Source organism: Macaca mulatta, chromosome 3 (assembly GCF_049350105.2).
Source record: "Macaca mulatta isolate MMU2019108-1 chromosome 3, T2T-MMU8v2.0, whole genome shotgun sequence".
In the NCBI taxonomy this organism is placed as follows: domain Eukaryota; kingdom Metazoa; phylum Chordata; class Mammalia; order Primates; family Cercopithecidae; genus Macaca; species Macaca mulatta.
The window spans coordinates 36,931,674-36,950,423 of NC_133408.1; the positions used below are offsets into that span (position 1 = coordinate 36,931,674).

The following is an 18,750-nucleotide window of genomic DNA, read 5'->3' on the forward strand; positions in this document are numbered from 1 at the left end:
AACTTCCACTTGCCAGGGAGAAAGGGCTGAGCTGGGCCAGCCAGGGCTCCAACAGGTGTGCCTGAGTCTGGGGATGCCGTGTCCACTGTGACCTGGCGGGCAGCCTGAGTCACCCGGGCAGGTGCGTGCAGACATGTCCAAAGAGCCGGTGCGAGACAGCAAAGCCCTGCTCACAGCCGTCGCCATCCCTGTGTGCTCTCTCAGACCTGCCCCTGAGCCTCGTGATGCTGCCAGGAAGTGCCCGTGCCTTCCACTGAACAGAAGAGCAAGCGGAGGCTCTGGGCAGCGAGGTCACTTGTCCAGGTCAGAGACTTGCCTCCCTGGCCAAGGGTCGCTCCAGATGGCGGAGGGAGGTCTCACCTTCGTGGTTGACCTTGTAGTGCAGCGTGACGGGGCCGCTGCACCTCTGGATGGTCCAGTGGGCTTCCTCTTTGGTGCATGTGTCCAAGGGGACACTCTGCCTCTCGCCTCGGATACAGCCTTCTAGCTGGAGAGAAGAGACTGCGTTTGTCTCCCCGCTCCACAGGCAGCAGAACCGCAGGGGTGAGGCCGCTCTCTGTACATTGGGAAGAAAACCATCTCTCCCCGAACAAAGACTAGCTCAGTGCCAACAGGGGGAAAAAGCATCTCGCTCAGGGAGGTGCACCTGCCTCCTGCCTGCACCCTGGGAGCTTGCAGGAGCCAGTGGCTGGACACAGACTGCAGAAGCACAGGCGGGGAGCTGGGGAGAGAAGGGCCCCGTGATGCGGATGGTCTGACCACCTTCCAGCTCCCTCCTCCTGCCCAGGGATCCGGGGCTGAATGCAAGGCTTAGGGGCCCTAAATGTCAGCACTGACACTACGGTTGCAGCCACCTCCCCTGTAGCCAGCCCCTCACCAGCAGCAGCTGGTGGCCCTCGCGGAGGCCGGCTTTCTCGGCCAGGGAGCCAGGCTTGACCGAGTGCACGAAGCTCCCTCGCGCGTTGCCCCCCAGCAGGGTAAGCTGGGAGGTGAGGCTGTCGCCGTTCAACGTCGTGTGCTGCACGGAGGGCCCTGGGCCCCGCACGTGCCCCACGGAGGTGACCGAAGGCCGGAAGGGTCTGCAGCGGAAACAGAATGGCAGTTAGGCAGCTGGGCTGAAAAGAGAAAAGCCCTACTGGGACACACCGGGGGTTGGTGGCGGGTGCTGGGACCCCGGTGGCATGGCCTCCTGTGGTCATCAGGCGCCTCGGTGTCCTGGCTCTGAGAATGGCCCTTAATGGCTAAGGGAAGTGAGAGCTCACAAGCGGCTCCTGCTGAGAGAAATGCAGATGAGGAGGGGAGCTGAGGCGCCCTCCCTGACCTGCAGCGGCTGTACTGGGACTGGCAAGGGCCATGTTAGGAGGGGGCCCTCGAGCATGGCCCACCAGGCTCCAATGTGTCATGGACGGGGCCTGCTGGGTATCTGGGTCCCACTTCTTTGCCTCTGCCACGCTGCATGGCCTTGGGGAAGCCCTTCCCTCTGTGGGCCTCAGTTTCTGCGCCTGGACACTTGGGAGGTCAGAGGAAGTCATTTCATTTTTTTTGAGACAGGATCTCGCTCTGTCACCCAGGCTGGAGTGCAGTGGTGCAATCATAGCTTACTGCAGCCTCAACCTCCAGGCTCAAGTGATCCTCCTGCCTCAGCCTCCTGAGTAGTTGACACTACAGGTGTGTGCCACCACACCTGGCGAATGTTTAAATTATTTTGTAGAGACGGGGTCTTGCATGTTGCCCAGGCTGGTCTGGAACTCCTGGGCTCAAGCAATCCTCCCGCCTTGGCCTCCCAAAGTGCAGGGATTATAGGTGTGAGCAACGCGCCCGGCCAGGAAGTGATTTCTGACTCAGGAATGCTACGATTCTGGTGCTGGCTCTAGGAGAACAAGGCCCACAGGAATGGTCCCCTTTCCAGGGGAGTGAGGGGGTGAGGGGTCTTTATCCCATCCCCACCCTCAACCCCGGCTTCCCCTTCACCAGGGTACCTTTCCAGAGAGAACTTCCTGAACATGAGGTTGACCTGCTCCAGGTCATAGGCATCCAGGCCCTCGGATTGGTGGGAGGAGGAGGAGGAGTGAACGGAGGAGGGTCCAAAGGAGTAGCGTTCGTGACTGTCATCTGCAGAGGGACGAGGGCCCATCAGTACCGGGGTGGCGGGGAGCTCCGCAGACAGTGCCGGGACCTGCTGGGGTGGCCCTGGCACTGGGGCAGGCCCGGAGCCTCTTGCCCTGCTCCTCCTGGGGAGCCTCCTGGGAGATGGGTCTCTGAGGTTCCCTAGCACAGAAGGCTGAGTCCCACACTGAATGTCTCCAACACAGACCTTCCTCAGCCTCCAGGAGCTTCCTCTTAGTGGGAAGCCTTGTCAGGCATCTGGTTTTTTTTTTGTTTTTTGTTTTTTGAGATGGAGTCTTGCTCTGTCGCCCAGGCTGGAGTGCAGTGGCCAGATCTCAGCTCACTGCAAGCTCCGCCTCCTGGGTTCACGCCATTCTCCTGCCTCAGCCTCCCGAGTAGCTGGGACTACAGGTGCCCGCCACCTCGCCCGGCTAGTTTTTTGTATTTTTTAGTAGAGACGGGGTTTCACCGTGTTAGCCAGGATGGTCTCGATCTCCTGACCTCGTGATCCACCCGTCTTGGCCTCCCAAAGTGATGGTATTACAGGCTTGAGCCACCGCACCCGGCCCAGGTATCTGGTTTTTAAGATTCCTTTTTTTTTTTTTTTTTGGTATCTGGAAAAGGGGGACTTCCCATTAGCAGTTGCTTGTTCTAGTTTTTTTTTTTTTTTTTTTTTTTTAGAGGGGGTCTTGCTCTGTTGCCCAGGTTGCAGTGCGGTGATCATAGCTCACTGTAGCTTCAACCTCCTGGGCTCAAGTGATCCTCCCACCTCAGTCTCTGGAGTAGCTGGGACTACAGGTGCACACCACCATGTCCAGATAATTAAACATTTTTTTTTTTATAGAGATGGGGTCTCACTATGCTGTCCAGGCTGGTTTTGAATTTCTGGGCTCAAGCTATCCTCCTATCATGGCTTCCCAAGGAGCTGGGACTATAGGGGTATGCCACCATGCCTGGCTAATTTTTTTTTTTTGTAGAGGCAGGGTCTTGCTATGTCACTCTTAATGGTCTCAAGTGATCCACCTGCCTTGGCCTCTCAAAGTGCTGAGATTACAGGCATGAGGCACCGTGGCTGGCTTCATTCTGTTTTTGAGTTGGGCCCCCAGATTTCATTTTGGTACCCTAAGGCCTCACCATTGTCCATCAGCTTCCCGGCCTGCAGGGGCCTGAAGCAGGGCGGGAAGAGGAGGGTCTGGCCCCCGTAGGAGGCCCCCCCTATCTTCTCACCCCAGGTGGACCCGGAACACCTGGGGGAAAGACATCTGCTGCATAGAACTCCGGGTGGCTGGGATGGAGGGAACTGCAAACCTGCTCGGGACTGATAACAAAAGGCTTCTCTGCAAATGGAATTTTTCCCAACACTGCAAAATACTTTGGACGGTTGCCCGGGATTCTCTCCCCTTTCCAAAACTCTTTCAATTCTTCTCATTACCCAGCCTCGATTAGGTGCTAACCTCTCTTTAACACTTGATAGCATTGATGCTTCCCCCATTAAAGAGGACCACTCATCTTTTGTTTCATCGGTTGGCAGCCTTAGCTGGCAAAGGCTGGGGGAGCCCTGGAAGAGAGGGGGCTGGCAGGGCACACCCGGAGGATTCTGAGCCACGGTCTCCCCTGCTGCCAGCTCTGTCGGGCCAGGGGATGCTGCCACCCTCCCTTGGTGCTGAGACAGGCTTGAAGGCGGTGACCCTGCAAGCCCGCCTTCACCCTCCCTATTTCTCCCCATCCCGCCTTCACCCTCCCTACTTCTCCCCATCCTGCCTTCACCCTCCCTACTTCTCCCCATCCCGCCTCGCCCCTCCCTACTTCTCCCCATCCCGCCTTCACCCTCCCTACTTCTCCCCATCCCACCTTCACCCTCCCTACTTCTCCCCATCCCGCCTTCACTCTCCCTACTTCTCCCCATCCCGCCTCGCCCCTCCCTACTTCTCCCCATCCCACCTCGCCCCTCCCTACTTCTCCCCATCCCACCTTCACCCTCCCTACTTCTCCCTATCCTGCCTTCACCCTCCCTACTTCTCCCCATCCTGCCTTGCCCCTCCAGTGTCGGCCTGTTCCCCTAGCCTTGCCCCTCCAGTGTCGGCCTCTCCCCGCAGCCTTGCATCTCCAAGGTCTGCCTCTCCCCATGGCCTTGTCCCTCCAAGGTCTGCCTCTCCCCACAGCCTTGCACCTCCAAGCTTGGCCTCTCCCCCTGGCCTTGCCCCTCCAATATTGGCCTCTCCATCTGCATTCTGTACTCCTTTTGCACAGACTGGTTAACAGCTCAATACATGAATTTCTTACGAGAACGCCCTGCTCCCAGCCCACCCTCTGCCCTCCTGTTCTTTCCTGTCTCTGAGGCTCCTTTCTTTATCTATAAAATGAGGGTAACAATAGCATTTCTGAGAGCGGTTGTTGAGATTAAACTGGATCAGGTATGCAGGTCGAGCCCCTCCATGGTGCCTGGCTACAGTACGTGAGAGCTACGCTTTTTAAAAGCCCAGACCTAGCTCGAGCCCTCTGCACAACAGCTGGATGGGCCCCCATTACCTACAAGATAAAGAACAAACTCACAGGGCGTCTCTCGGCCACGAGCAAGCCCCCTGGGGGACAGAGGCTTATCTTCTGTGTTCAAGAGTGACTTGAGTCCATTCCACATAGTAGGTCTTAAGGACCTGTGACCCTCCACCTGTGACCCTCTACGACCCGTCCTATCCAGGACCCTCCCGGATCTGAGAGGCACGTACCGTCCAGGTCTAAGGCGTCAAACCCGCCGCTGTCATTGTCTTCTTCGACTGTGCTGCAAGACACAAGGGAGGGCAGGGAAAGCATGCGTGTGAGTGTGTGTGTGTGTGCGCGTGCGTGTGCGTGCAGGTGAGGGAGAGGGAAGCTTCTGGAAAGTTCCAGGCTTCTGAGTGGCCTTGCCTCTGAGAGGGCAGTGTGGGTGGAGGAGTTTGGGACAAGGAGGGGTGGAGGAGGCAGGAGCCTCCCTGGAAGGGTGGGTGGCCCAGAGGCCTTGGAGGTTGCGTCCTCCAGTGGGGGAGGAGGGAAGCCAGGGCAGGTGAACAGAGGCCCCACCGGCCCCACTGGCCCCACCTGCTGTTTACGTCTCTCTCATTCTTCTCTGACATGGTACAGGACAGAGATCCATCTGCCCTGTGTGATGGGTCTGGGAGCAGAGCGCCCCTCAGCAGGAGTGGACAGAGCAGGCTTGCTGTGCTCTGGAGTTCTCAATTGTCTGCATGTGGTTTTTGCAATAGTGCTTCAAGGCGCAGGTGGCTTTGGTGCAGACGCCACATGTGGCTTCTGAAAGCTGCTTTCAACACCCGCCCCCGGCTGGCCTGAGGGAGCCCCCACAACACAGCTGCTGGTGGAGGGGCTGGCGTGGGTCTGTTTTTTATTTTTATTTTTTTAATTTTTGAGATGGAGTTTTGCTCCTGTCACCCAGGCTGGAGTGCAATGGTGCGATCTTGGCTCACTGCAACCTCTGCCTCTCGGGTTCAAGCGATTCTCCTGCCTCAGCCTCCCCAGTAGCTAGGATTACAGGTACATGCCACCGTGCCCAGCTATTTTTATTTTTTATTTTTTAATTTTTAGTGGAGATGGGGTTTTGCCATGTTGGCGAGTCTGGTCTTGAACTCCTGACCTCAGGTGATCCACCCACCTCAGCCTCCCAAAGTGTTGGGATTACAGGTGTGAGCCACTGTGCCTGGCCTAAGCAGATCTTTGCTGCTGATCTCTGGAGCCAACCAGGGAAGGCCATGCTGAGAGGCCCAAACCCAGGCCCCAGCAGGACCCGGGGTGTGGATCCAGCCTCCTCGGCCACTGCTTGCTCTCTGCCCTTCGGGAAACCGCCCAACAACCTCTGACTTTGTAGGTGACATGCCAAATCCTGGCAGGCTGGAAACACCCATAGCGCAGGCATACTTCTACTGTAGTTCTCCTTGTGAGGACACTAATGGTTTTTGGGAAGTAAGGAAGGTGGGAGAGGAGATTGGAGAAGCTATTCATGAGTTTCTTTCTTTTTTTTTTTTGAGATGGAGTCTCGCCTTGTCGCCCAGGCTGGAGTGCAGGGGCACGATCTCGGCTCACTGCAACCTCTACCTGCTGGGTTCAAGCGATTCTCCTGTCTCAGCCTCCCAAGTAGCTGGGACTACAGGCGCCCGCCACCATACCCAGCTAATTTTTGTAATGTTAGTAGAGATGGAGTTTCACCATATTGGTCAGGCTGGTCTTGAACTCCTGACCTCAGGTGATCCACCCGCCTTGGCCTTGTAATCCCAAAGTGCTGGGATTACAGGCATGAGCCACCGTGCCCAGCCTTGAGTTTCTTATTCTTTGGCAGAAAATGCCAAACCCTGGGGCCGTGGGGCCCTAGAACCTGATTTCTGGTCAGCATGGAGCCATGGGTCATGGGTTTCGTCCTTGGATAGGCAGCTCGGTGAACCTGGGGTGGCCACTTCCCTCCTCCGAGCCTCAGCCTCCTCATCTGTACGATGAGCAGCACCCTGCCTTTTAGGGTAGCTTTGAGGATGGCTGGGTCAGCAAGCATGGACTGGCCCGGAGACGGGGTAAGGAGGCTTGGCATGGTGGCATGGGGCAAACGCCCAGTCCTCCCTCACCTGCCACCCACCTGCGATGGGGCGCGTCCTCCTTGTAGCGTCTGACGATGGAGTCGTTTCCCGGGGGCTCGGCGGTGATTGACATGATGCTGCTGCGGCTCCGGGGGGGCTGCTTCAGACACAGAAACACACACGTTACGGGTGCGTAAATATGACACACGCAGGGACTAAATTCAACACAAAATCATGCCCGCCTTCTACTCAGGCGGCGTGGGGGCAGCGAGCTGGCTCTCAGGGGCGACCTTGGCTGCAGCAGGCTCGTGCTCAGCCCGGCGCGGCCGCAGCCGCCAAGCTTGGAACACATCTGCTTGCACATCTGCTCACAGGGAGGACGCAGGCAGGAGCTGGCCGACTGGGGGACTGGGGCACTGCCTTGCCATGGTGCACAGGCTGAGCTCGAGGCTCCCGGGCTGCACCTGCTGTGGGCACCTGCTCTAAACACGGTGAACAGTGTGGGCCTGGGGCGTGGGGAGGGCAGTGGTGTCCCCGGACGGCACAGCTGCTGGAGGGCGACCTTTGAAAGCAGGCCTGCTGGCTCCTGGCCAGAGCCGCTCTTAGTAAGAGCCTGGGATTCTGCCACCCAGGGCCGCCATCAGACAGGAATCATTATAAAATCTCTGCCTCCCCCAGGGCCTGATTTTGGAAGCTGAGCTGACAAGCTTCTCAGGGCTTCCCCTCAGGGTTAGAATTTCTAATCCTGGGCCTTCTGCTGCCTGGTGGGGAGTGGGCAATGCTGGATGCAGTGGTTGGGACCCTGCCCGGCTCTGCCCGGGTAGGGGTTCTGGGCTGGTGAGGGGGCCCCGAGCCTCAGCTCTGTAGCGGCTCTAGCTGCTCCCAGCTCTGTGCCCTGCCTGCCACCGGCTCCCCAGGCTGCTGGAGTTGCCAGGGGCTGAGAAGTTGCGGCAGAATTTTCACCGCCTGTGCCATGCGTGACAGCCCCTGGGAGGCCCAGCTCCTCCTCCCACCAAGTGTTAAATTGGGAAAGGAGGCGGCAAGAAGGTGTAAATACATTGCGAGGCTGTGGAAACCTCTCTAAATAAACATAAAGGAGGCTGGGGCTGCAGCCCAGAGCATGCAGCAGCGCCGTTCAGAGGCTGGGACTCGGGGAGGAAGGCGAGGTGGGTCGGGGCTGGTGGGGTGGACGAGGCTGGGGCCCCAGGATGGTGTTCCGCAGCAGGAGAAGGTGTTGGGGGATGAGCTGGGGCCCCGGACGGCACTCTGGAGGGAGAGAGGGTGGTGGGGACCAGCTGGGGCCCTGGATGGCACTCTGGAGGGAGAGAGGGTGGTGGGGACCAGCTGGGGCCCTGGATGGCACTCTGGAGGGAGAGAGGGTGGTGGGGATAAGCTGCGGCCCTGGATGGCATTCTGCAGGGGGAGTGGGTGGTGGGGACCAGCTGGGGCCCTGGATGGCATTCTGCAGGGGGAGTGGGTGGTGGGGACCAGCTGGGGCCCTGGATGGCATTCTGCAGTGGGAGAGGGCGGTGGGATGAGCTCTGGAGGGAGAGTGGGTGGTGGGCATGAGCTGGGGCCCCGGACAGTGTTCTGCAGGGAAAGACAACAGAGGGGACCCGCAGGTCGGGCAGAGGCTGCAGCTCACCATCTTGGTGAAGGAGTTGGTGATGGGCAGAGATCCACAGGAGCTGGGGCTGGCGTCCGTGCCTTCTTCCTCGTGCCCCTTGGCTGTCCTCATGGAAGACAAGGTGGGAGAGACAGAGAAAGGAGAAGGGGGCCGGGGAGGGTTTGAGGTGGAAGAGAGATGGAAGGGAGAGAAAAGGCAGGGAAAGGGAAGTCAGAGCCCCATAGCCAATAGACACGTGGGGCTGTCTGGTGTCATCCCAAACCTCCTTCTAACGAGGTGGGTCCGGGGCCTCTTCTCTCCCTTGGGGGCTCCCTCCCCTCTCTGTGGCATCTGCTGGAGAAAGAGCCCTCAGAAACCTCCTCTTGTTTTTTATTAAGTTTTTTGTAGAGATGGTGTCTTGCTATGTTGCCCAGGTTGGTCTTGAACTCTTGGCCTCAAGCGATCCTCCTGCCTTGGCCTCCCAAAGCGCTGATATCCCAGGCATAAAATTATCTCTTCTTTTCCCGTCTTCCCCCACCACAGTAGGCTCCTGGGGGTGGGGGTGGGTCTCGTTTGCCAACATATCCCAGCTCCCAGCAAGGGTCACTCCCTGGGCAGCCTGGGTCAAAGCTGGACAATGCCATGTGTCTCTGAGGACTTGTGTGGGGTCCCTGGCTGGCATTTTCTGTGAACAATGAACAACCGGGGCCTGAGTCTTCCCGTCCAATTCTCTACCATCACCATGGACTCTGCCTCTCCCTGACAAGCAGGGCTGGCTGATGGGGATGAGGACAAACTGGGGGCCAAGTCTGTGGAAACCTCTCTACATAAACATACGGGAGGCTGGGGCTGCAGCCCAGAGCACGCAGCAGCACCGTTCAGAGGCTGGGACTTGGGGAGGAAGGTGAGGTGGGTCGGGGCTGGTGGGGTGGATGAGGCTGTGGCCCCGGGACGGTGTTCCGCAGCAGGAGAGGGTGTTGGGGGATGAGCTGGGGCCCCGGATGGCACTCTAGAGGGAGAGAGGGTGAAGCCTCCCTTGATGTCCCTGCCCCAACCCCTGGCTCTGCTGCAGGTTGCCTGGGGACCATGTGCACGTCCTCTCAGCCCTCGTCTGACGGCTTTGCTGTCTGTGTCCCCTCCTTGCTCCCACCCTTGCTGTGTGTGCCCATGTTGTGTGCACAGACAGATATACGTACATCCACCCCCATCAGCGGATGTCTTGTAGGGAGGAACCATATGCTGTCCTTCCCTGGGCCCCCAGCACCTGGCACTGGGCAGCCTAAGGTCTGATGAGGAGCGAAGAAGCCCCATGGCCACGAAATCCTGTCCCTTCCCTTTGGTGCAACCCCCTTCTCTGCTTCCTGCAGGCCCCAGGCCCTTTGCACCTCCCTTCTGATAAAGAAGGCCGTTGAGACACCGGATATGGCCGTGAGGGAGCTGGACGGGGCCCCCTGCCCTGGCCTCCCTCCTCTACCTCCATGCCCAGAGAGAACAGCCTTAAGCATGGGTCTGCACTCTTCACTCTCCTGCTCACCCCAAAGCCACCTGGGGGAGGCTTCATCCTTGCGGTGCGGGATGAAGTCCATCTCTTCAGCGAGGCACCCACAGTCTCAGCCCAGTGCTTTCCTGCTTTGCGCTCTGGGGCGGCAGGGCAGCTTCTGCCCCGTGCACCTCCAGGTCTCCACACCTCTGTTTACGGGCCCCTCTCTGACCTGACACTGTGTCCCTCCACCAAAAGGCTCCCTTTTCCAGCCCCAGTTTAAACGTACACCCTACCCCCACTTTTTTTTTCTTTCTTTTCTTTCTTTCCTTCCTTCCTTCCTTCCTTCTTTCCTTTTTCTTTCTTTCTTTCTTTTTTCTTTTTTTTGAGACAGCACCTCATTCTTTTGCTCAGGCTGGAGTGCAGTGGTGCCATCTTGGCTCACTGCAACCTCCACCTTCTGGGCTCAAGTGATTCTCCTGCCTCAGCCTCCCAAGTAGCTGGGATTACAGGCGTCCGCCACCACACCCAGCTACTTTTTGTAATTTTAGTAGAGACAGGGTTTCACCATGTTGACCAGGCTGGTCTTAAACTCCTGACCTCAGGTGATCTGCCTGCCTTGGCCTCCCAAAGTGCTGGGATTACAGGTGTGAGCCACCATGCCCGGCCAAATGTACCCTTTTTGACGGATCCTTCTCTGACCTTTGTCCAACCACTCTCTGGACCCATGCACTTTCCGCCTCCTGGCTGTGGCCCTGCCTCCGTGTGTGGGGTCTATGGGCATCTACTTGGGCCTTCCAGCACCTGGCACATAATAGGTGCTTGATTTGCTTAGGCAAACCCTTCTAGCCGATCTGTCACTCCCAGAGACATGGTGAGGACAAAAGAGAAGATTCTGAAGGCGGTGTGTCTTGGAGAACCAGGGACTGACGAATGAACCAGCCTCCTGTGAGGTCCTGTGGGGGACCACCCAGCGAAGTCTTGGAAGAGGGTCAAAGATTCCTCTCACTGAGAAGCCACAGGCAAAATGCACAGTTCGGCTAATGCACCAGGGGTTCCGGACAGACCCACTGGGAAAGGCGGGAGGTGTGGAGGGAACCACAGAGGGAACCTTGCAGCGCTCGGGGCTCCTGCCCGCTTTGAATGACGACGAACATTAACTGCTATTTGGATGGACCCCCACCACCCTGAGACCCCCGAAAGCCCGCCATGTTTACCCTGCAGGACTGATCGCTACAGTGGGAGAAACAGATGGACTGAGAGAGACAGAGTGACAGATGAGACAGGCCGAGAGAGATCCGGGCATCTCACTAACCTTGAAAATCTGATGTTCGCTTCAGGCTGATGGGGGATTTGGCTCTCTGCAGCTAAAAGGGAGGGGAGGGGAAGAAACAAGACAGGAGACACAAATCAAACAGGGCCCTAGACACATGTCACTGGGGCTTAGAAAAAAAATAAAGCGAGGCCAGCCATCCTGTCCCTCGTCATACAGCCGCCTGGGTTGGCCCAGAACGCACACGGACTGATGCTCATCTCCCGTGGCTGGGACGACAAGACACAGCGGCTCCCCTGGGCTTGAATCAGGCAGCTGCTGGTACAGACAAGCTTTCCTCCCAGGGCAGCCGTGCAATATGGCTCATGGCAGAAGACAGGACAAAAGCCAAGAGCAGCGGAGGGGACCAAGTGATGTGCGGGGAGTGTGAGGCTGAGCAGAGCTGGCTACACAACGCAGAGGGGGTTTCTGAAGAGGGTGAGGCTGCCGGGCAGGTGCCCTGGCCACCCCCGGCCCGGAGTGCTAACGGGGTCTCAGTCAGCTCGGATGTGCTGCCTCAGCCTTCTGGCTCGGCGTGTGCAAGGCTGGGAGAGGCGGAGGCACTGTCAGGCCCTGCTGTGGCATCTCATTCATTCACTCCACTCCCCTTCGAGAGCCAGCCATAGGCTTCAGGTTGCATGAGATTCTGAGCAAAGCGACAGGATTACTGCTAACTCCAGCTCCCAGGATGGTGCCTGACATGTGACGGGCATGTGATTGGCACTCAATACATTTGTGAAGAATAAACAGATTAATTTTTTTTTTTTTGAGACAGAGTCTTGCTCTATCGCCCAGGTTGGAGTGCAGTGGTATGATCTTGGCTCACTGCAACCTCTGCCCGGCTGGGTTCAAGTGATTCTCCTGCCTCAGCCTCCCAAGTAGCTGGGACTACGGGTGTCCACCACCATGCCCAGCTAATTTTTGTTTTTTTTAGTAGATGGGATTTCGCCATGTTGGCCAGGCTGGCATCGAACTCCTAACCTCAGATGATCCATCCACCTCAGCTTCCCAAAGTGCTGGGATTACAGGCTTGAGTGACTGTGCCCAGCCTGAATTTGGAAATGATGCTCATTTCGTTCTCTTTCCCTCCCTCTGTCTCTTTTTCTCTTCCCTTCCCTTTTCCTTCCTTCCTTCCTTCCTTCCTTCCTTCCTTCCTTCCTTCCTTCCTTCCTTCCTTCCTTCCTTCCTTCTCTCTCTCTCTCTCTCTCCCCCTCTCTCCCTCCTCTCTCTCTTTTCTTTCTTTCCTTTTCTTTCTCCTTCCTTCCTTCCTTCCCTCCTTCCTTCCTTCTTTCTTTTTCTCTCTCTCTCTTATTATTGAGACAGGGTCTTCTTGCTCTCACTCAGGCTGGAGTATAGTAGTGCAATCATAGCTCACGGCAGCCTCCAACTCTTGGGCTCAGGAGATCCTCCTGCCTCAGCCTCCTGAGTAGCTGGGACTACAGGTATGTACCACGATGCCTGGCTAATTTCTTTTCTTTCCTTTTTCCCCTTCCTTCCTTCCTTCCTTCCTTCCTTCCTTCCTTCCTTCCTTCCTTCCTTCCTTCCTTCCTTCCTTGCTTCCTTCCTTCCTTCCTTCCTTCCTTCCTTCCTTCCTTCCTTCCTTCCTTCCTTCCCTTCCTTCCTTCCTTCCTTCCTCTCTCTCTCTCTTTCTCTCTTTCTTTCTTTCTTTTTTGACACTGGATCTTCCTATGTTGCCCAGCCTGGTCTGGAACTCCTGATCTCAAGCGATCCTCCCACATTGGGCTCCCAAAGTGCTGGGATTACAGACGTGAGCTACCATGCCCAGCCTGTCTTTCTTTCTCTCTCTCTTAACGTCTATTACATTTATAAGAGTGAAGGAATCAGTAAAAATGTACAAATGAGTAAAAAGCGAGTTGGCAGGATTTCCAGCTTACAGGGTTGAAATAGGTTGAATCACAGTCTGGGCACCCAAAACCCACCCAGAAGCCGGCGTGACTGTGCTGCCCCATTGTTGCCTGCAGGGGCCCGCGGCTCCCAGACCCTCCGCCCTACACCTGCGCCCCTCCCTCCACCCCCATGCACCTGGATGCCCTTCAGGTTCATCCTGCGCTGGGGTGGGTGGTAGGGCAGGAAGTACTTGCTGTCTTCGGGTGACTCCTCCGAGGTGGAGGAATCGTCGGCTTCTTGACCATTGGTCCTGGGGCTGGCGTCCCCAAAGTCCTGAGAGATGATGGTTACTGGCAGGTTCCTGGGCAGACTCTGGGGACAGAGAAAACCTGGCGTTAGTGATGGGGCTTGGCAATGTGCCACCAGTAGGCAAAGTGGCTGGGCTGACGGCATCATCATTCCCTCAGCCACCCGAGCTTGAAGCTCACTTCGGCCATTCTTCTTTCCTGACCCCAACCGTAACCCCAGACACTGAGCCCCACCATTCCAGCCTAACGATGCCTCCTCCTCCCGGGCTTCTGGTCCGGTCTCCCAAGCAAGCCCCGGTCTTCCTGTACAATGTAAAGGCGTTGCCTCCTGACCGGCCTCAACCCCTTACATCTCATCTGCCCCCATTACATTTCCAATTTCTAGCCCTGATTTCTAGAATTTTCTAGAAATTCTAGAAAATTCTAGAAATTCCCATTTCTAGCCAATTCTAGCTCTAGTGCCTGAGCTAACAATATAAAAAATATTCAGAATGACTGAATGATGTTAAGAACAAAAACAGTGCTAAGTACTGTCTGGAGTGCTTCATAGCTGCCACTTCATTGAATCCCTTCCTGACAAGTGGAGGTTGTTGTTGATCACCACCTTTTACAAAATAGGGAGCGGAGTGCTGTGGCATGAAGGAACTACGTGGCCCGCAAAGCCACACGGCACCCTCATGCTGCGCTGCCTCCAAACTCAAAGCGTCTTGTCCCACTCCCTGTGCAAAATCCTTCAGGGACTCAGAATAGCAGCGGAACACTCCTGGGTACGCACAGCCCACCTTGGCGCATCTCGTTACCCGCCTGCTGGTCCTTGACTCCCACTCTGCAGACGGTGGAAGCGCCGGACACGGCCTGCTGGCAGCACGATGGGCTACGTGCCAGGCCTGTATTCACGCTGTAACTGCAGCCGGGAATGCGGGTCCTCCCAAAGTGCTGGGATTACAGGCCTCAGCCACCGCACCCAGTCACAGGGTCCCTTCTTTTGTAAATGAGGACACTGAGCATGTGCTTTCCATGCAGGACAGTTCTGTGGGGTAAATGAGGTAACGCGCAGGGGGCACGTTGCGTGGCACCTGCACGTGACTGCGCTCAGTAAACCCACAGCTATAAAAGTGATAACATCTACCCTGGAGGAGGCATTCCTTCACTTCTCAGTGCCTGGGGCGCTGCTGGGAAATGCACTCTGCAATTCACATTGTCGATAAATGAGGGTTTACTCACAGGCACTAGGAACCCTAATGACCGCAGGGTGTCTTAAACCCAGTGACCGTTCAGGTGTGCGGGGGAACCCTAGTAGGAGGCCAGCAGCTGGCTGTGGTCAACTGAGAGGGCACTGAGGCTTCTAAGCGGGGAGGCTGCTCAGCCAGGAAGTGGCTGGGTCAGGCTTGACCCTGCATCTTCTTCTTTTTGTTTTTTGAGACGAAGGTTTGCTCTGTCACCAGGCTGGAGTGCAGTGGCAAGATCTCGGCTCACTGCAACCTCTGCCTCCCGGGTTCAAGCAATTCTCCTGCCTCAGCCTCCCAAGGAGCTGGGAGTACAGGCACACACCACCACATCTAGCTAATTTTTTTGTATTTTTAGTAAAGACGGGGTTTCACTATGTTGGTCAGGCTGGTCTCGAACTCCTGACCTCATGATCCACCCGCCTCAGCCTCCCAAAGTGCTGGGATTACAGGCATGAGCCATCGCGTCCAGCCCCCTGCATCTTCTTATTTATGTTTTTAATTTTAATTTTTTAAATTAAAAAAAATTTTCACTCTGTTGCCCAGACTGGTCTTGAACTCCTGTCCTAAAGCGATCCTCCCACCTCAGCCTCCCAAAATGCTGAGATTAGAGGCATGAACCACTGTGCCCAGCCCTACCCTGCATCTTCTAACTTCAAAATGAGTGGCTTCTACTCATCACTAAACAGACACAAACACAACACTAAAAGATGTGGATTATGCTGGGTGTGGGAGGGAACTTCTGGCTTCAAAAATATGAAGGGCCGACCGGGCACAGTGGCTCATGGCTGTAAGTCTAGCACTTTGGGAGGCTGAAGCGGGAGGATCGCTTGAGGATAGGAGTTTAAGACCAGCCTGGGAAACAGTGAGACCTTGTCTGTATAAAAAAATACAAAATTAGTCAGGCATGGTGGTGTGTGCCTTTAGTCCCGTTACCCGGGAGGCTGAAGTGGGAGGATGGCTTGAGACCAGGAGTTTGAAGCTGCAGTGAGCTGTGATGGTGCCACTGCATTCCAGCCTGGGCAACAGAGCAAGACTCCGTCTCAAAAACAAAACAAAACTAAACAAAGGACAAGGAGCCATTCATTGTACTGGGAGGTGGCAACTGGCCACAGCCCTCAGTGGGCGCCAGGGGGCACCTGGCTTCAGATGTGGGGCCCCACGGGGAGGCGGCGACTGGCCACAGCCCTCAGTGGGCGCCAGGGGGCACCTGGCTTCAGATGTGGGGCCCCACGGGGAGGCGGCGACTGGCCACAGCCCTCAGTGGGCGCCATGGGGCACCTGGCTTCAGACGTGGGCCCTGCCTGTCCCAGCCCACCTGGTCCAGGTTGTTGCTGTCCTTGGAGAGGCGCCGGAGCTTGCTTTCCAGGTTGACGATGCAGGCCTCCCGCCGCACCATCTCGATCCTCATCTCGTCGTTCTTCTCCTCCAGCTCACGGATCTGCTTCCTGTACTTGTCCTTTTCGATTAAGCACTGCGAGTACTGTGTCTGGGCTTCGTCTCGGGAGTGGAAGGCCTGCCGGGGAGAAGCAGGACAAAGGCCGCTTTGGGGGCCGCACCCCAGTCAACTCCAGCTGGGCCCAGGGACAGGCATCATCCCCAACCCAGGGGCCAGCCACATCGTCTGTGACTCTCATCTGCAGCCTGACTCCTGGGCGTGTCAGTCACTGCCTTCTTCAATAACACGATCACAGAGCCGATGGTTCGACCCTTGCTAGTGGCAGGCTCCGTGTTGAGAGATTTGATGCAGTATCCCTGGAAGGCCACGGCCTGTCCCTATGAGGTGGTGCTACCGTAATTTTCCTCATTTTACAGATGAGGGCACTGAGGTCAGGGTGGCATACACCTTATGAATGACAGGGCTGGATCTGAACCCATCCTCTCACCCGAGAGAACAGACAACATTTAAGAACCATGCTTGGTTGTGGGAGCTGCTGGAGCTCAGCTCAGAGCCCCCTGATACCCAAATGCCTGTGACTTCCAAAAGCCTTTTGGGATAGAATTCATCGTTGGAACAGAAATGGGAAAGATGGATTCAGGAGTGATCCCTGCATTGTCAGTGACATTGCACTGGACAAAACACTCTGAAGGACCCCGTGGCCTGGGGTGTGGGCCCCGCTGTGCAGTCTTGCCGCCCTGCATGCTGCAGGTGGTGCCTGTACCTGGTCCCGCTCCCGCTCCACCTCCTCCAGCTGCAGCATGACCGTATTCATCCGGTGCTTGTACATTTCACAGTCCTTCCCCAGGGTTGAGCACTTGAGCTCCAGGTCCTCCTTCTCCTCCAGGTACTGTGAACAACACAGAGAAATCAATACGTGCATCAAGGAATCAATAGGTCAGGGTTGAAAGCTGTTCTCCGCTCGTGCCTTCCCGCCGGCTGGCTGGAGCTGGCCTGTCCCTCCCTAAGCTGGCATGGTCAGGACATGGCCTGCCCTTCTGAGAACCGGCTATCTGACCACTGGGGCTCAAGGTAGGGGACCAATGAACTTGGCATTGTCATGAACCCACTACAGACCAGGTAACGTATGGGAGGATAGTGTGGTCTCAATCAGGAGGGGGACACTGGTGCTCAGCTGGTGCAATAGCTTATAAATGCCCAAGGGTGGCCGACACATCTGGGATCCTGCAATCTGCAAGGTGTGGGTGAGGCTCTGAGACTCACACATTGGCAAGTATGTTGGTTCCCCCAATCCCAAGCCCTCACCGTCTCCTCTGCCCACATTGCTCCTGCCCCCAGGCCCTCATCAGGTTGATAAACTGCAGCTCCTGCCAGGGGCTGAATACTGGGAAGTACAGGGGATTTATGCCAGGGGTCTGACCTAGTCCCCGGAAAGGAGTGTGGGGTCAGGGAGGTCCTGCTGACACACACCACTGCCCCCTGGTGTGAAGGGGGCAGGCCAAGGGCACTGCTGGGCAGGCGCTCCCTGCTCCCACCTTGTCCCGCAGCTCCTCCGCCTGGCGGGCCTCCTCCTGCAGGTTGTAGATCCTGTTGACCAGCTCCTGCCGGTCCTCCAGGGCCTCCTTGCGGTCGTGTTCCAGGATGTCCAGGATGGCCTTGTCGGAGTCTGGCAGGCTGCGCTTTCCAGCCTGGGTGGGAGGGAGGAGGTTTAACAGGGTCAGGGTCGGGGTGGGGAGCCAGGTGGTCCTGGAAGGTGGGGGACAGAAGAGCCAGCAACAGACACGGACAGAGCAGAAGGTTTTGTGTCTGGAAGGTAGAGGCAAGAAGAGATGTATGTCCCTTGAGGTCTCTAAGAAGCTTATCATTTAAGAAGTTTATTGCCTGGAAAGAAGCAGAAAACTGGCTTCTGCTTGGGAGTATCCTGGGCCTTTTGTTCTCCCTGGCACTTATTAGAGCGCAGAGAAGCAACTGGTGCACCTAGAACACTTCACAGGTGACAGCAAAGGGAAGCTGGATCGGCTTTTTAGATGCTGTCCCTGAAATACTGAGGAATCTGTTCTGGTGAAGCTGGGTTCATCCTCGGCTCCGAAAGAGAGCCTTAAATACCAGGCAGCCGCTCCTGGTGGGGACTGTTCTGGAGGGAGCCAGAGGATGCATGTTTTTTTTCCTGCCCTGCAGATATGTTTTGGGATGTCACTCCTCGGCAGCTTCCTCCTCCATGCCCACAAGTGATTCCACTTTGACAAGTGCGGAGAGGCATTTGAGGTTGGAACAAGTGGCACAGAGCTTAGAGTTGAGTTTTCTGAAATCTTTAAGGGCGTGTAGGTTTCCCAGACGTCCTTGTCTCTTCCCACAGTGCCCAGGGCATTGATTTCCACATGGATGGTGATTTTCCTGGAGTGCTTCAAACAAGGACATGTTTTCCCAAGTATGATCTCCTGTCTCTGACAAATGCGTGGTGGGGTGGTCACCGCTTTATAGAGGAGGAGACAAAGGTGCCCAAGGATGGCATGCATGTCTGTGATCCTGCAGTCAGCGTGGTGTGAGTGAGGCTCTGGGACTCACACCCTGGCAGGTGCATCGTCTCCCCCAACCCCAAGCCCTCACCCTCCCGCTGCCTGCGCTGGCCCCGCCCCCAGGCCCTCACCTGGATGATGGACTGCAGTTCCTGGTTTTTGGTCTTCAGCATTTCATTCTCCCGCTCCAGTTCCAGAACCTGCTCCTTCTTGGGCCGATTTTCAATGTCATTCTTCAGTTTCAGAGACTGATTTCTCTCCAGCTTACATTCCTCCTCCATCTTATTCAACCGGTGCTTTAGCTGATCGATCTGAAACACCCCAAGGGTGCCGAGGGGAGAAGGCAGGTGGCAAGAAACACTCAGAAAAGGCAACGCTACCCCAGATTCCACTGGG

General features: G+C 56.5%; 1 protein-coding gene across 9 annotated transcripts in view; it reads right to left on the minus strand.

Annotated features, from left to right (window-relative positions):
- CARD11 (caspase recruitment domain family member 11) overlaps positions 1 to 18,750 on the minus strand; it is a 138,924-nt gene that overhangs the window by 16,848 nt on the left and 103,326 nt on the right. For 5 of the 9 annotated variants that reach the window (XM_015133201.3, XM_077995996.1, XM_015133203.3 and 2 more), the window contains exons 6-17: positions 18,486 to 18,665; positions 17,374 to 17,526; positions 16,602 to 16,727; positions 15,758 to 15,955; positions 13,101 to 13,277; positions 11,061 to 11,112; positions 8,305 to 8,387; positions 6,719 to 6,819; positions 4,833 to 4,885; positions 1,980 to 2,112; positions 878 to 1,079; positions 361 to 487 (exon numbers count right to left, since the gene is read on the minus strand). In XM_015133201.3, the coding sequence (XP_014988687.1) occupies positions 361 to 487; positions 878 to 1,079; positions 1,980 to 2,112; positions 4,833 to 4,885; positions 6,719 to 6,819; positions 8,305 to 8,387; positions 11,061 to 11,112; positions 13,101 to 13,277; positions 15,758 to 15,955; positions 16,602 to 16,727; positions 17,374 to 17,526; positions 18,486 to 18,665 (1,585 nt within the window). The remainder of the gene's footprint in view (positions 1 to 360; positions 488 to 877; positions 1,080 to 1,979; positions 2,113 to 4,832; positions 4,886 to 6,718; positions 6,820 to 8,304; positions 8,388 to 11,060; positions 11,113 to 13,100; positions 13,278 to 15,757; positions 15,956 to 16,601; positions 16,728 to 17,373; positions 17,527 to 18,485; positions 18,666 to 18,750) is intronic. The other 4 variants (XM_015133205.3, XM_077995998.1, XM_077995994.1 and 1 more) reach the window with 1 other exon arrangement.